Source organism: Dermacentor albipictus, chromosome 4 (genome assembly GCF_038994185.2).
Source record: "Dermacentor albipictus isolate Rhodes 1998 colony chromosome 4, USDA_Dalb.pri_finalv2, whole genome shotgun sequence".
Classification (NCBI taxonomy): Eukaryota; Metazoa; Arthropoda; class Arachnida; order Ixodida; family Ixodidae; genus Dermacentor; species Dermacentor albipictus.
The window spans coordinates 177,143,193-177,160,828 of NC_091824.1; the positions used below are offsets into that span (position 1 = coordinate 177,143,193).

Here is a 17,636-nt window from a genome sequence, read left to right on the forward strand (position 1 = left end):
GCTGCTATGGCAATCTATATAAGCCCCGTTACATATATAGGTTCTCTACCAAGTTGACATTTCCATATTGCCAGAGTTTTCCAGGTTTTCCCTGAGTGCCTTAGCGAAATTCCCTGAGTGACCCAGAACTTTGTTTTACGTCAAGATGGGCTGACACCATGTCACCTGGTGCTGTCACTCTAGCAAGCACGTTAAAAAATAGAAAAAAAACTACTTAATCCAGTTTGAATAGTAAGGAGTAGCGTTTATTTTACTCCAAAAGTAGACAGAAGGGAGGGGTTAGTAAAATGCACAGCGAATAAAATATCTTCGAAAAAGGTAAAAAATGGTAAAATCCATTGCGAATGGAGTCAAACATCATCAAATACGAATAAAAGGAGATGCATACAGAAACAAATATCTTCAACTATGAGCTATTTCTATCAACTGATAGCAAGCTCACGGTATAAGGCCTGAACTTTGTCGAAAGTGAGATTTTCTCTCAGAAGCTGGACAGTCAACTTCAATTGTCCTGACATACTCTCAGCCTACACACAATGCGTCAGTGTTGCAGTGCACTGCTTTTAAGGGTTTATTTTGGTTTGAATAAGGAACGCCTACATCTCGGCGACAGCCAACACTTTGTTTTTTGAGCTCAAGCCCCTTCCAAGAAGCGACGGCATGCTTCCGTTCCCGTATTCCTTGGTGCGTATGTCCTTTGTGTTCTCATCCTCCTTCCACCGCACGTTCGCCCCATGGACCGTTTGAAGCATCCTCTCGGTCAATTGTACAGTCAACGTTCGATTTTTCAGACTCCCTAGTAAGGGCCGCGAAATCATTAAAAAAATCGGGCATTTCGAAAAAAAATTAATGCATGTTTTTTATTGCCCTTGAGGGCTCAAATCGCCACAAGCACATCTGAAAGGCCTGCCAGTGCACTTATTGAAGGGACACTAAAGCGAAACAAGAAATCAGTTTAGACTAATAAAGTATTGTTTGAGAATGCTGCAGGCAATCATTTCAACATAATAGTTTGATTATTAGATGAGCAAATGAAGGTCGAAGTACCAGTACGTGAATTTCGTGCCGAAACCCTGACGCCGGTGCGTCAGTGTGATGTCAGGGATTCCAAAGCATGTTTTCGCATTTGGGCCAGGCTGGCTGAGTAATGGTGCCCGAAACTTGTCATGTTTAATATTTGGTTCCTTTAGAATTAACACAATGTAGTCATTCTGTACCACTATATAGTTAGGTAGGCCCTAGAAGATGCTATCAAAATCCATGACGTCACAGCGACCAGGAGCGGGAACTTCAAGGAGGCGTCGCCACCCGTCATTCATTCTTGTGCTTTTTTTAGTTTACCAAGTGTCTTATCGTGGTAAGAGTGGTGTTTTTGGTGTCATAGAAAGGTAATTTACTGAAGCAGAAGAAATTATTTTTCTCTTTAGTGTCGCTTTAAGCATATCGGTGTTTGTACTGCGACAGGAGATGACGGATGCACGCGTGTATAATTAAGGAATCCATACTGTGTCCTGTGACAATTGACCCTTCCATGCTTATTACGCTTCACCGCAATACTTTCGCATATGCTTCACAGCGTAACAATGCTGTATCGAGGCGAAGCTGACTTTCGGGAACCTGCATTGTGCAACGCACCGTGCTTTCCGAGCTTCGAAGCTAATCGCGAGGACCACAAAGGCGGAGTCGGTGCCATTGCTGACAGCGGCGAATTTTTCAACGAACAACACGGCACCCAACGGCAAGAAGCTTAATAGCGAACGTCAAAGCAACTAGGCCTACTGTTGCCGCAGTGGTGGCTACGGCTGCCAGCGGATCTGCGTGCGAAAGCGCCGGTTCGAGGCGGCGAGGTAATCAAAACGGCAGCGGTGTTGGCTTTGATTAATGCCATTTCGGACCTGCGATTACGGCAAAAATCCGGAAAATCGGGCGGCGAGAAGTTCTCGTGTCCGAAATTTCAGACATTCTTTCACATTGACCCGATGGGGGTACACGGTCGTGCCATGAAGTCATCAGAATTACCTGGCATCCGGAAAGTCGGCCGTTGACTGTACACCGACAACACCTCCAACCGACGAAACGGCGTCAAAGACAATTCGTTGTGATTCCTCTTTGTTACTCAATTGAGCCAGCATTACCGCGACCTTCGTTCCCTAAAATTATAGCTAATTTTCCCTGATAGAAGCACCAATTCCCCGAGTTTTCCTGAGTATTTCCAGGCTACTCAAGATCCCTGAGAATTCCCAGTTGGTAGACACCCTGATCGAGGGCAAGGTTTCTTACTTTAAATGTGGCCCTTACTACAAAAGTGCACATCAGCTGTGTCAGGCCTCAAGCTCAGAAATTCCTCTTCTTCACACCAACAATTATATCCTCTGCAGTCAACAGGCCAAAGCTCTTGATCATCTTCAGTGGCACCTGCGCGGAAAGAAAGCAGATAAGCAAATATTGATGATGGAAGTCCTAAAGAGCACTCCTTTTGCACAAATGATTATAACTACAAGGTATGGTGAAACGCCAAACAGGCAGCATAAATGAGGGTTTTCTTGTAGTTTTTCATCTACAAATACTAAATACAATATGCCAATGTAAAAAAAATGCAGATAATAAAGTATATTGAATAAATTTTCTGTAAGATTGTACTGAAAGTAAGTTCCGAGATGTCTCCATGTAAATAAGCGTTTTCTGTTAAAACCACAGCTCAGCTATCTTTGTTTCTTTATTCACTTGAAATAGTATTGTAACTGCATTTTTTTTCCATATACATACAGTGTCACTGCTGTCTGGTATTTTAGTTTTCGTACACCAAAAAGTTATGGCTTCAAATGCAGCTAATCATTGTCACGAGGTATGGACTATTCTTTTTGGTAACATGAAAACTCATTCAATGTCTTTTCTTTCTTGCATATCACAGCAATGTAACTACCTCCCTGCTGACGTTGTCTGAATAAAGGATAACCATGCCTTTAACCAAGCATCAGCTAACACTGCATAAATAGCCATTATCTGTACTATTAACCACTGCATATAACTTTGTTCATTGCTTTGTCATTTGCTTTCATCTTATATTTTTCATTACTGTAGCGATTAGCTAACATTGTAGTACTATTAACAGCCAAGCTTTTTGTATATACTTTAACCAGCTGTCGATTTTATTGTTTCGTGCTCATAACCACTCCCCTCTGTAATGCCTTTGGCCCTGAGGGTATAATAAATAAACATAAATCATAGGAAGACTACCCTAGATCACTGGTCAGTTTGTTGCAAAGAACTAGTTCAGCTATACAAGCTGACTTCATCACCTGCTTGTTTTCCTTGTCAGCCTAATCATGTCCACTGCAGGACAAGGGCCTCTCCCAGTGATGTCCATTCACCCGTCTTGCATTAGCTGATCCCATCTTATGACTGCAAATTTTCTGATTTCATCGCATCACTTAATCTTTTGCCGTCCTTGGCTAACCATTCTGTAACTCTAATAGGCCACCGGCTATCTGCTCTACACATTACATGACTTGCCCAGTTCCTTTTAAAAGTGTAGCTTTCTCTGGCACTTCACCGGGGTTTCATGTTTGTTGTTCTTTCCTTGCCTAGTAGGGCATTGCATCACTTTAGAAAGCCTCATTAGCATGGCTTGCAATGTGTCATGTTTTGAAATGGCAACAACAGTGTTCCCTTTCAGTGCCAAGATTTAAAATAAACGTCGATACAATGCCTCATCAATGAGAAACAAATTACTTAGACAACTTGTACACTCGTCCGTGTGTACCAACGTCAACAAGTGAATGCAGGTAAACTTATGCTCAAACGTTGCACAAAGCTTCGTTCCCATTGATTTCAACATGTGTGTTGGATCTGTATGATATTTTTTCCCCTCCTCATGCCAACTAATACGGGCTACTCCTGCCTGCTTTCTAAAACACGCCGGTGTCTTCCTGTTTCTTAACTTGCACCTAACATTTTTCGATCCCTGCTCATTGCACTGTCCTTAACTTCTTCTCAGGCTCTTTTGTTAACCTCCAAATTTCAATTTCTTTATGGACAGTGAAGAGCAGCATTACTAACTTGTGTGCTCTGCGTCTGCACCAGCTCCACACTGTGCACAACATGGAAGAGGCATGTCTTCACAACATGCAAGGCAAATCTCATCCCAATGCAGTTCCTCGGTCCAGCACCAAATGGCAGGTAGGAGTACGGTTGTATTGACCCAATATTCTCTTCATTGAACCTGCAATTTGACCAGAATCCAAACTCAAGCTGGTCAGTAAATAAGAAATGGCAACTATTTGCACAAACTGCACATAAACAATGTTGCAATAAACTGGCAAAGCAGCCAGGCAAGGACACAGTTCTCGTGATCTTTATTAACAATCCACTTACATGTGAGTTGATATTTTATTCAGAGGAGAGGCAAAAAAAGGTCGAACTGAGCTGGTGCCGTTCGGTCTGATCGGCTACTCTGCACTGGGGACGTTTGAAGAGAAGTACGCTGCACTCTGCGAGCACAGAATGGGTACGCTATTATCAACACCAGCTAAACTCGCCTTACTGGCACTGTTGAACCAGTGCATGGAAAAAAAACAATAACGCATTTGCATGGTTCAGAATTACAGGTGGACACAATGACATGCGTAAAATTAAAAATAAAAGTGTGTAATCATTCTGCAGATACGAAACAAATAAGAATTGAATTCTGCGGTTTTATGAGCCAGAACCACGATCTGATTATGAGGCATGCTGTAGCGGGGCACTCTGGATTATTCTGAACTACCTGGAGATTTTTAACATGCCCCTATCGAAATGCGGCTGCTGTGGCCTGTATTTGATCTCACGACCTCTTGCTTAGCAGTGCAACACCATAGCCACTGAGCAACAACGGCAGGTGAAACAAATAAGATTTGTTCAGTGGAATAAAAACAATGGGTGATGGGGCCCATCAAGCTGTTTTTATGCAGAATTTCTCCCATCATACCCAACCGCAAATGCACATTTATCATGTACCATGTGGTTAAATAAACTCAAATATGCTATCACAGAAAAATGCAACTGAAAGCAAACACCCTTTTCACACTAAAGGTGTCATTGTCAGATAATTTATCTTTTTGCGGATTGGGGTCCTTAGCTGCATAAGACCACAAGGATTGTCGAGCTGTTCCTTTTAATTAGTTTTGGAGACGACCTTTTATTGCAATAGCAATTACACGGACACTCCAGGTGCATTTCCGCCATCACCTTGAGGTTCCGTATGAAGTCCAAGGGCGATAAAATCATCGCCGTGCACCGTGTGCTATGTGTGCGAGTGAAAGTGTGTGAGGGTGAGCCAGCGATCGTGGCTAAATCTCACGCATGCAAGCGAGGAAAGCAAGGAGGAAGTGCCCCGTCTTCCATTGCGCTCAAGGATCTAGGGACTGGGCAGGGTGGGGGGAGTGCGTTCCACTCTGGGCCGCTGCAGCTTGAAAGCCATCTGTGACGGGGACAGAGTCTGCCGTGCATTGTTTTCACGGCTTAGTTCACATCGATGCGAGAAGCGCTCGCTGCTGCAGCCGCACCTGCTCACTCCAGTGAGATGTGTTCTTGTTCGCTTGTGTGGGCGTGACATTATGCTTGCTAATTTACTAAGTATGGCTTTGTTTAAGAGCACATACGGCCAATAAAACTACTATCCTTCCTTAGTATAGCTAGCTGTCCACTAATTTGCTATCGCAATTGACGCTTTGCCTTTCGGGCAAGACTGCGACTTTCTTTTTTTAAGTTCACTATTGACTAGATTTACTTACTTGCTGCCACTATCTATTACTCTCACTCATTCATGATTTTTCATTTAACAGGCTTCCTAAATTCAAAGGTGGTACCACCAAGTGTCTTCCACTAAGGCGTTGTTTTACTGCATGCCGAAGCTATGTGCAGCTATGAAAGTGTAATTGCCAAGCAGCCTCTTTTAACATGTTCCTTTTGTGTTGGTCAACACCTGCGTCATGATAAAGCACCTTACTAGAATGGATGTCGAACAAACTGAAAAAAATTTTCTGCACCCTAACCTACCCCTCATGTAAACCCCTTTATGCAGGTAGTGGAAGCACATAAATATTACCGTTCAGGATCAAACTTCTCAGGATCTGGAAAGTACTCGGGGTCATGATGCATCGCAAAAATCGGTATGGCCACAATGCACTCTTTTGGAAGCTCGAAACCAGAGTCACCCAAGGTGACATCTTCACAAGCCGTCCTCTCTATGCTTTGTGGAAAGTCAGGGGAAGGAAAAAGCACATTTCACATCAATCCCTTGCTCATACAACTATATTGATGTAAGACAATATGCATGACATTCAAGATATATTAAAAAAAAACACGCTTTTGTTCAAAAATAAAGTGCACAGCTAGTTTTGCACAATAACTATGTCAATTCAGAGTTATGTGAATGCTTTGGAAAATATGAATCCCATCAGTTAATAAGCAAAGCTTCCATGTGTGATAAGCACTGAGGAACAATGAAGAACTAAATGTGCCTTTGTCAAAACCACGCACACTCCCACACAGAGCATATGGCTGCATTTCAGTTACCAGCACCTGCTTACATCGAGAAGGCAAAGAAGAGTGATGCCACTTTTCTGATGGATAGCATATATAGGGTCTGTTCAATTGGCCTGCGCCATTGTAAACCAGTTCATGGTGGTTCACAAGAAGTTAAGAAATTGTGCAGCTTGATTTCTGAGGTGCAGGCTGAGCAAGACGCTCGAAACGAAAGCAAAGGGGCAGACGCAGTGCAGGCAGTATGTTATCTCAGACTAATGTGCATGAAGTGTGTAAGATTGAGAGGTCCTGAACTGCAGGTATGATCGGCTTCTGGGGCATAAATACACGCCACACTTGCGCAGACACATCAGATGAGTGTAAGTGGGGTTTTAACAGTGCTCGCTCCCGTGTGCTGCGTCGTCTGCTGCGCCGCCGCTTCGCACCTGTATGCCTGCACCAAGTCGGCACCGACAGTGGAGTGAGTGCCGCAATATCATGAATCAGCCCTGCACCTTTCCTGCACCTTTTGAAACAAACAGCGGGCACCACTGCTACACTACTGAAACGAATGGCAGAGTGCAGTTCAGGTGGTGCAGGCGAATCAAATGTACCCGTAGTATAATCATGTTGGACGCTCTAGAGGAAGTGTGGGTCACGGTACAAAGTGAGTTCAGCTGGCCCGGTGCTTGAAGCCAGGCATGTTCAACATTCCAGTGCGAAACTGTGATAGCCATTTTACTTTATAGAAGCATGTGCCTAAGCAGAGAAGTACACATGCTGAAGCACCTTTTGCTCAGCTCTGGGTTATGTAAACAGTGAGGAACTGCATAGCAGGTATTACCAGGAGTTCACTAGACTTCTCTTCATGCTGCTTACATGGTCAGAAAATGGTGGAATCTGCTTATACATATTACTGGTGCTTTTTTCCTTAATCCAGGCGGTGTTTTCTGGCACAGGTTGCTAGCATGTGGCTATCAAAGCACTGAGAGAAATGAAGCTTGCTGTGTTCTGTCGCTAAGGCAAGTATATTTAAAGTATCGGCAACTCTAAGAAAACTATTGTTTGAAATTTCGCAAATAATTTTATGTAGTTACACTTCATTTTCACTTTCTGGAGATGTAGATATCTAGGTGAACTTAAAAACAAGCTGCAGCAAAATAAAGCAGCTGTCGCAATTTTACAAAGGGAAATGGAGTGTCCATTGCCATTCATCCAACATGTTTGACCATGGAAGTAAAGTTTGGTGGAGCAAGGCAAAGTATGGCAAGCACAGCTTAGCACTTGTCTCACGCTTTGCTGTTCCTGGAGACTACAGCACCTTTACCAGAAAGCACAAGGTGACAGCAATACTGCACTTCCTGTGGCACATCCATTGTGGCTATGATACTTGCAATACTTGCAGCTGGTGACAGCATCCTCATTCTCTATATCCTCATCTCAAAAGAACTAGGCCAGAGATCACTAAGTACCATATGCCACACACACTTAGGTTGTGACACTTTGACAGATGTGTGCGCTTGCATCACAAGCGACCTTGCACACTCTCATTTATCAGTGACATTTAAATACAGCGTATCACTTTTTACGATTTCGTACCCACTGCAATGTGCTCGTGCGCGCTTAACAGACCTTGAGCTTTCTATTAAATACTTCCAAATTGGGCGAAGTCTACCTATAGAGGCTATAAAAAAAATGTGTCAACAATGATCGGATTGAGCCTCTGTCTTCCAGCAGAGCAGCTCAATGCTTTAACCATTAGGCTGCGATCGCATGCATGCTTTTCTCATGCTCTCTGAAATATATCTGGCATGTGCATAGTGTGCCAGTTTCTCACATTATTCCCTCGTGACAGCTAGCACTTTGAGACGCTGTGTTAGATTACGCTGCCTTTGAGATTAACCTGCATTTTTCATCAGGCAGGCACCTACGAAGTGTGTGAGATTTGCTTATGATGCTATCATATTAAAAGCACCATTGACACAAATGCTGCCAAGCTGAAGTTTGTGCTTACTCTGTACGAATGTGACATTGGAGAGCAGCATCAGTTCTCTTAAGTCCTTCAATCCCACCAGCAGTGCAAGACAGCACTTGGCCCATCATCGTTGTGTGTGGATTGTCAGGCTCTTGGTGACATTGAACATTACATACTGATGTCCCAAATTTGAAGCGCAATGTAAGGTGTAAAGAGATGAACTGAAGCGCACGATCGCACTTCATTCAAATGCATGTGATATTTTGTTCCCGCGTGGACATTGGATATTTAGGATAGAGGTGCCTCAGTTCCTCCTAAAGCTCCTCTGTTGGAGTCCAGGTAGGGAAAGTGAATGGTGAGCCGTGCGGGTCATCATGGTTTAAAAAACGCACAACACATTAGGCTCCATGTCAACTTTTCGATGCTTCGTGTTAGCTGGACTGCGACGTGTTTCAGACCGTATTGTGTTTGACAGGTGGTGTTCACACAGAGCGGTTGCCGCCAACTTTTGGAAGGCTAGGTTCGCCTGCACCAAGCAGCATCCTTTCTCCTCCTCACATACACTGCTACACAGCGCCTCCATCATCTGCTCTGGCCACAAGTGTGGCAGCCTGCATAGTTATGACGAAGTGTGTACTTTTGTGTTTGCTACTGTAGTTATAAACTGACTGTGATCCAGACAAAAATGAAGTGAAATTACTCATTTTCTGGTTAAGCCCAGCACAAGAGCACACAGCACAGTGTGAAAGAATACACTGAATGTTTACGCACTCATATAGATATAAAGTGTACAGTCATTACCGCAAAAGCTTTCTTTTGTTGTTGCTGTAATGTCTGTTCATGTAGGTAATATTTATGTACATGAAGATACTGTTATTTCACTAAAAGTAAATAATATGGTTCCACTTCAGACATTTTATACATGCTCTTGGGCACAACAATTCTCAATAAAAAACAAGAGCAAATAAGTTATAACATGGTGTGCTGGCTATAGATATTATGAGAACAATGGGTAATGTGTTTGCAAACAGTAATGTTATCAAAACCAATTAAAACAGAAGCTTAACCATTGTAGCCCATCCTAAAGAATTCTCATGAATTATTGCGTGCTACGGCATCGCCTGAATACCAAGCAAACAATCCTGCACTCACCGAACAGCTGGTGGGTACAGTCTCAAACATTCTGAGATAACACAGTTCAAATACTTAAGTTTAGAAATATCGTCAAATGAAGGCTCGCCACCCTGTAAAAAAAAGTAGGAAAACCAATTAATTTTTTTGGCGTTTACAACCATTGCTGCTCTGCTCTTGTAAAGGCACACAAAGCCACTGCTACACAACAGCAGAAGTCATTAAGAAATTTCTGAATCTGTGAAATGTGACCACGAGTTGTACATTTGTCACGTGAATGTGTGCCAGCATTGAGTCCAGTGCTGCACAGCAGCTTTCAGCCACAGCTTCACAATCTTCTCATTTATACACTGACTTTGGCATAACTGACAATCATGTGCATCAGTAAAACGTGAGGCACATAAGCCACAAGCAGATGAAACTGCCGTTGACAGGATTTGTGAGAAATCTGCTATGTTTACTTTCATAGTGACATATTTCAAGCAGAATGTGGTTCCCAGTCTTTACATGAAGATGTAAACGAAGTAGTAAACACGTATGATCAACCTTACACTCTGGGTACAAGCATCCTTGGTCTGCTTACTGCAGCAGTTGCTCCAGTAGAAAAGGAAAAAGGCCTTACACATCTCTTGAAGCAATCATCCACTTCCCCCTTCAGTCTCTGCTGGACTTCAGGGTGCAGAGCTAGGAGATATGCAGTGTGCGCAATGACTGAAGAGGTTGTGTCTTGTCCCGCAATGAAGAAAGTAACGCACTGTGCTAGGGCTTCATCTTCATTTAAAGCTGTAAGCAACGTTAAGAGATATATATATAGATTGCACAGCCAATGGAACAACATGAGGCTCTCTTTAATAGTCATCAAGTTATGATCATAATGTCACCTGATGGCACAAACAGCAAACACAGCAAAGCGCAACTTTAATAATGCAAGCAACAAACAATAATCTTTATAGCATTATGCCTGTAAACCATTCATTCATATCTATTTATTGTGTCGGCCAGTCTCCTCATCAGGGTATTAATCAGAACTGAACTGAAAACTGAAAACCTCAATGGGGTATCTCAATGTGGGATAGGCATGTTAGTATTACACTCATGAGTGTTTGAAATTGGTGACTCTTAAACAGTGCTCCGCTGGTCAGAGAACTATGTATGATTGTTAAAATAAAGAAGCACTTTCTAGCTAGGCGGTGGCTTTTGATCGCACTGGTATGTAAATTGAATTAGGTGCAATAGAAATGACACAGTGCTTCTGACATGCGCTTCCACAACGTGATCTTTAAATCAAAGCCTGCTATGCTCAGTTTGCTGAAAATGTTTTATTTATAATAACCAGGTAAGACCTGCCCTCTTGGTGATGACAATCTGAAGAGGAATGGAAGATAGGAGGGGAACTAGGAAAGGGGCAAGTTAAAATTGCACAGACAAAGACATCTCAGAGAAAGATTCTACAAGAGTCCAAAACCCCTTGTCTGTGCTACATGTATTGAACTCCTATTGACCTATCAACCCTCTTGACCTCTTGCATTGCTAGCAACTTGTGGGATGGAGGGCTGCGAGCAGCCTACTTATGATCTTGCGTCGGTGCTGGGTAAAGGCAGTGCAATCTTATAATCAAGGTGGAAGACATCGGCTCACTTTCCAATGTTGCACCTTAAACAGCAATCTGTACATATGTCCGGCCTGCTATGCCAAGAAGCCATGCCTTTAGAAAAGAGTGCCGGCCTCATAGGTGCCAGCACTGTGCCTGTCCTTACTCTCCTTCAGGCTTGTCTGCACTCCTAATCCTTCTGAATAGAATCTGAAGGCCGAATTCACAAAGCGTTTCATGAGTAAGTGTGCTCTTTGCCATTGGCTGGCCAGCTTCACTAATAATATGTCCAGCATCAGGATTGGCTGAAGTTTTATCTTACGAACAACTCTAATGCAAGAGCTTTTCGTGAATAAGAGCCCAGGGCCCGTATTCAGGCAGCATGCTTGTCGCCATGCCATTCTCAAGGCTAAATTATTTCCCACCAAGGTTATGCAAAAAGGGACACCAAGACACTGGGCACAAGAAAATTGCCACAAATGTCGAAGTGTAGCCTCTATCCAGATAAAACACTTAAGATGCTGTGTGCCATCCCAAGTAGCCACGCAATTCTCCTGCACAAACTAAGACTATATTTACATTGCATCCAACGAATGGACATTGACCTCTTTGTTAACGTCGATTAACAACAGGCTGTTGAGCAAGAAACATTGCAGGGCCCTCAGCCGGACATGATATCAACAAATCGAGCGATCAAGGCTCTCTTAGAATTTTTATTTAAAATCACCTTAAATTTAACACTGTGAATAGGCCCTTTGGAGAAGAACGTCATATCTATAGTCCTTCCTTACTGTCCACCCTCAGAATAAATCCTCATACCCCTAGCTTTTCTTTCTCTTTTCCTTACCTGTGCAAAGAAGAGTAACATGCCAGAGGACTTTCTTCATTTCCTCAATAAATCCTGCTCTCTCACTAAAACTTCACTTCACATGGATTCTGGAATTGGTGTTGCATCTGCCTAAATTCTTTTGCAACTACTAACAACATAAAGTAACATGCTGGAGGACTTTTTTCATTCCTTCAATAAATTCTCTCCTCTCTCTCTCTCACTAAACTTCACATGGGTTCCGGAATTGGTGTTGGATCTGCTTAAATGCTTTTGCAACTACATGTACTAACAATGTATGGCCTGAAGAACAACAAGCGTGATATTCCCGTGCAGCTTAGCAGCAGTGTCTACTTTTTGTAGGAAATAAATTTATGCTGTTTTTCTGTAATTATTCCTCAGTTATGCAAGTGAACTGGTAGTTTAATGACATGATAGCATAGATAACGATGGTCATTGTATGCATAATGGCAAGGATGGACATATGAAGAATGGGCACGCCGGCAAAAATCTCTGCCTTCTAATAAAGAGCTTTTCTCTCTCTCTGTGCCCAGTTTCAAGCTTTTAACTGCTGTTGCAGTTGGCCTATCACCAACTTTCCTCTCTAATAACAAGTAAAACATTAACTACACTTTGCCCCAGCTCTCCTTTCTTTTTATTACTGTTGTCCTCTTTGTTATTGTTTTACTTATGTGACGAGTATTCCCAGTTTTTCACAGCATAAAAATAATAAAGAAAGAATAAAACTTTTCAAGCTGGACAAGTTCACCTTTACTGAAGGGCAGCTCTGTCAAGCGAGTCAAGCAAGGCAGCTATACTGCCCAGTTAAGGTTAAACATTGCGAAGTATTCCAAGCCATGAAGTCCAATGGCAGTCACTAAACATACTCAAAATTTACAGTTAACACTTGTGATCAAGCAAGATATTTTAAAGAAACCACAATAAGTTATGAAATTTTTCAGTGAAACATGCTGCCGACCTTTTAAGTCGGCAGTCTGTTCAACAGCTCGCTCTGTGCCTAGGTTGTATAATTTGTCTTCAGCGTCCTGCGACACTTCGCTGCTGCCCCAAAGGCCACCACCTTGTGCATCAACCATTAACTGCAAGAAGTCATGGTGTTTCTGCACAGAAGAAGAGCAATATTTTTCCACATCAAAAACAACAGCTGCAAAAGAGGAGCACAAAAGATGAGTGAAAAACATAGTTCCACTGTGTATTCAAAGGAATCTTTTTAACATGCTAGTTTACATGTCTATACATCTCTACATTGTAGATGTATAAATAGGTCATAACATTACTCATACATTGTGAAAGAAAGCATCCACACAGTGCAATGTCACATAGATTTTAGCAGCACTGGCTAGTTTTCCTATTAACAACATTTTCACATTTCTAGACAATGCCAATGTGAAAGTAAACAAAGTCAATAAACACACAAGATACTCCATTTAATGTATAACAGGCAATGCTACGAAGGCTAGAGAGACCTCTCAGTGCTTACATTTGCGACCAAAATATAGCGCACTACATGTAACAGATATAGGTAGGCAGGCACGTACGCAGGATTTTTTTTCGGGGGGGGGGGGGGCCCAACCCAAGGTAATTTTTCTATGCAAATGAGGTGGAGGGTACTTTTACTAGTACAAATGTGAATAATGCCCACCATTTGCCATAAGGACGCGTAAAGCCGCAAAAGAGAATTGAAATAACGTGTATCTCACAGGTAAGCCTGTGAGACACACTTCTTCTTTATTTGGCAAACAAAGAACCACATCAAATGGACTCGCGAATGGAATGTGCGTGGGAAGAACCTTGCCAAGAACAAGTTAACAAGCGAGAGTGCAAAATAAAGATTTCTAGTAACGCTTTTTGAATTAGCCCTGGAAGAACTTCAGATAAATGTATATTTGCGCAACAGTCACAGTTCTTTTGCATCCCTCGTTTACTGCTCTACCAAGTAGCAAAACCGACTCGTGTCGTTATTCGGGAAGTTGTGTAACGATGCATGGTCACCAGTCCCGTACAACCGCGTAGAGCACAGGACGCTGCGATTCTAGACGTACTGCGCCCACCGCGGAAGGTTATAACCCCCCCCCCCTTTAGCACAGCAGGAAAGGGGCTACGTCAGTTGGCTCGATTGATAACTGTAGAAGCGTAATTCAAAACACACGGAATTATTCTCCAGTTCCAGTGGCGTTTTCTCTACTTCCTTTTTAAATAAGAAGATTTTGATCCATAAATATTTTCACAAACAATTTTCGCTTTTCCTCCCTGTTTGGCTGTTGCCTTGGCTTTCTCGCTTAGTAGATCGCTTAATTTCTCATCTCCTTGCGACTCTTGTTTCCAGTTGCCAATTTTGCCCACAACGTGCTGTACAAAAAGGGAAAAACCACACGGGGTAACGGGTGACAGTCATATTGCTTATGGGTTTAAGGGTTATATTGCAGGGTCTGATAATGAACGCTTTTTCGCAATATCTTATTTTCCACCTTATCTAACCCATATCGTGGATATATGGTTCCGAGGATCTGCCAGCGTCGCGGCGAGGTACTCGAGGAAATAATGAAGCAAAAGGAAAGGTTAAACGCAACTGGCGTTTTCTCCAGCCACGACTCGTTCCATGAGTATACAGACCATGCCAACTATGAACCAAATTCCTTTCCTGGCCCCTGGATTAGTATAAACAAAGAACATTGAATTAACGAAGCAACAGGGATGCGCGTGATCGTTGAATCGGTGGTGACATAAAAATTGTGTTGGGAATTATAAATAAATAAAAATATTATAATTAAGACAATAAATGGGTGGTGCAATAGATGCTGACAACTAAATTCATCTTGAGTTCATCATGCAGGCACCGAATCGATGACAAAACTGGCCTCCACACCCCAGGAGATGCCGATAACTACCGCCCTCCAAAAGGAGTGAAAAAATTGACAACTATTCCACTCCGTGAAGATTGAATGGCAGCGAAAGCTGATGACAGTCAAAGCTCTCAAACGAAAAGCAAAGTGTTTCACATCCGCTGCCGGTCGGCCTGAATATAATGTAATATCGGGCCGACCCGCGGCGGAGTGAAGCAGGCGTTAAGCACGCCGCATACGTGGGTCCATCCCGAAGGTAGTACAATGCCGGGCCGACCTGCGGTGGAGGTGAATCAGGCATTAAGAAGTCCCCTTACGTAGGCCGATCACGAAGATATTCAAATACCGGGCCCACCCGCGGCGGGGGTGAAGCAGGCGTTAAGCGCTCTCCTCACGTGGGTCCATCCCGAAGGTAGTTCAATGCGGGGCCGACCCGCGGTGCAGGTAAAGCAGGCATTAAGAACTCCCCATACGTATGCCGGTCCCGAATATATTGCAATACCGGGCCCACCCGCTGCGGGGGTGAAGCAGGCGTTTAAGCGCTCCCCACAGGTGGGTCCATCCCGAAGATAGTGCAATGCCGGGCCGACCCGCGGTGGAGGTGAAGCAGGCATTAAGAACTCCCCATACGTAGGCCGGTCCCGAGAGAGAGAGAGAGAGAGAAACTTTATTTTGGTTCCTTCAAGGATTTAGCGCCTCAAGGTCTCGGTCGTCTTGGGCGCCGGCGACTTGGAGCCTCTTCCAGCAAGGGTGGGCCCCTATTCCAGGGCTCCACTGAGCCTAGCTACCTCACTAGCGTGCTGCACTAAGGCCCTTTGGGCCGTGAGCTCGCAGCTGGTAAGCCGACTCTCCCATTGCTCCGCACTCGGGTTATTGTGTTGGTGGAATGATTTATTGTGTTTACATTCCCATGTGACATGGTATAGTGTGGGTGTGGCCCCGCACCATGGGCAGGTGTCTCTATATTGTGTTGGGTACATTTTGTTTAGGATGTATAAATTTGGGAAGGAGTTTGTCTGCAATCTGCGCCAACTCGTTGCTTCCTCCTGCGTTAGAGCTTTGTGCGGTGGGGGATATTTGGCTCTCGTCCCTCTGTATAAGTTTAAGATTTCTGTGTATCCTCCCTCACAAGCGTGTGGGTGATACTCCGGGGCGCGCGACTGCTCTGCTCGTAACGTGGTCTCTCGAGCTAGGCTGTCTGCCCTTTCGTTACCCTCTATGCCTGCGTGGGCCGGAATCCAAATTAACTTGTGCGTAACGTTCCTCTCGGCGAAGTCGGCTCCGCCAAGAATTCTGAGGGCGGCTTTGCTAATCCTGCCCCGCGTGTAATTTCTGCACGCTTCCTTCGAGTCTGTTAGGATGTTTAGAGGCCTGCCTGTCCTATATCCAAGATATTGCAATACTGGGCCCACCCGGGGCGGGGGTGAAGCAGGCGTTAAGCGCTCCCCACACGTGGGTCCATTCCGAAGTGCGATGCCTGGCCGACCCGCGGTAGAGGTAAAGCAGGCATTAAGAACTCCCCATACGTAGGCCAATCCCGAAGATATTACAATACCGGGCCCACCCGCGGCGGGGGTGAAGAAGGCATTTAAGCGCTCCCCACAGGTGGGTTCATCCCGAAGGTAGTGCAATGCCGGGCCGACCCGCGGTGGAGGTGAAGCAGGCATTAAGAACTCCCCATATGTGGGCCCATCCCGAAGATATCGAAGTCCACAGGGGTATGTGCCATTGATCTTGGACCCTTTTTGCACTATCACCAGGATCTGCCCAGATCATGATTTTTTCTGTTAACAGACGCCGAAAAAAACTACGGAACTTAGTCATACACTGCTTCCGCTGTAAAAGGCAGCAAAGTGTCGACCGCCGAGTAGATTGATTTGTGAAACCTTTAGGAAAGTGTGTGAGGAGTGGTGCCTTGGCCGGATGGGGGGGGGGGGGGTATGCTGCTTAATTTCGGGGGGGAGGGGGGGCCCAGGCCCCCCCGGGCCCCCCCCTTGGGTATGTGCCTGTAGGTAGGCATGTGTCCTGCATAGGTCGACAAAATAAACACGACTTATTCAGACTTGTCATAATTTAACTCAGCCAAGCTCAATCGGACTCAGAATTATGGGTTGGTCCAGGTCTGAGCAGGTCAACTCAAAAGTAAGTCAGCCAACCTATGGTGTCGTGTAATTTGATGTAACATTAAATGTTACACGTTTATGTCACAAATATGACATATTAAATATATGATAGACATCACAGATCTGAGGATATTTGCAATCGAACAAGCTGGAGTGGCACACAGCAACCACAGCGCACCACTAACGCTTGCAACTAAAATGTATTACATCGCACACTAAGCAGCACAAAGAGGCACAAATAATACATAACTTGATGTAACCTCATATTGAGAAGTTGTAATATATGAAGTATTTGTTCTGCAGAAGATGTTGCAAACCAAAAGCAACCACACGGGAAAAGACACTAAGCGAGATTCCTATGACCACTCTGCTCGTGCACCTTTCACAGCATTGCCTGCTAAGTAAGAAACAAAGTATGTAGCACGCATAAGACAAAAATGCACTGCGAGCACGGAACATGAAATTCCTGGCATAATTCTTATCCTTGATGGAGGCAGCGCGAACTAACATAGATGAAGGGAAAGAAAGCACAGCCTATAAACTGAGGATTTCCTTGAGAAACAGACAGATATCTGAAAGGGCATATGGTCCTACAATTCTGGCTATGCTAGAGTCTGACCTA

General features: G+C 44.0%; 1 protein-coding gene across 3 annotated transcripts in view; it reads right to left on the reverse strand.

Moving 5' to 3' along the window:
* Positions 1-218: 218 nt before the first annotated feature.
* LOC135908626 (cytochrome P450 3A8-like) overlaps positions 219-17,636 on the reverse strand; it is a 42,708-nt gene continuing 25,290 nt past the window's right edge. For 2 of the 3 annotated variants that reach the window (XM_065440463.1, XM_065440461.1), the window contains 6 exons: positions 13,007-13,148; positions 10,233-10,393; positions 9,632-9,723; positions 6,086-6,229; positions 4,060-4,222; positions 219-2,415 (listed from right to left, as the gene is read on the reverse strand). In XM_065440463.1, coding sequence (XP_065296535.1) covers positions 2,335-2,415; positions 4,060-4,222; positions 6,086-6,229; positions 9,632-9,723; positions 10,233-10,393; positions 13,007-13,148 — 783 coding nt within the window. In that variant the 3' untranslated portion in view covers positions 219-2,334. Of the gene's footprint in view, positions 2,416-4,059; positions 4,223-4,374; positions 4,491-6,085; positions 6,230-9,631; positions 9,724-10,232; positions 10,394-13,006; positions 13,149-17,636 lie in introns of those variants that run through there. The other variant, XM_065440462.2, reaches the window with a different exon arrangement.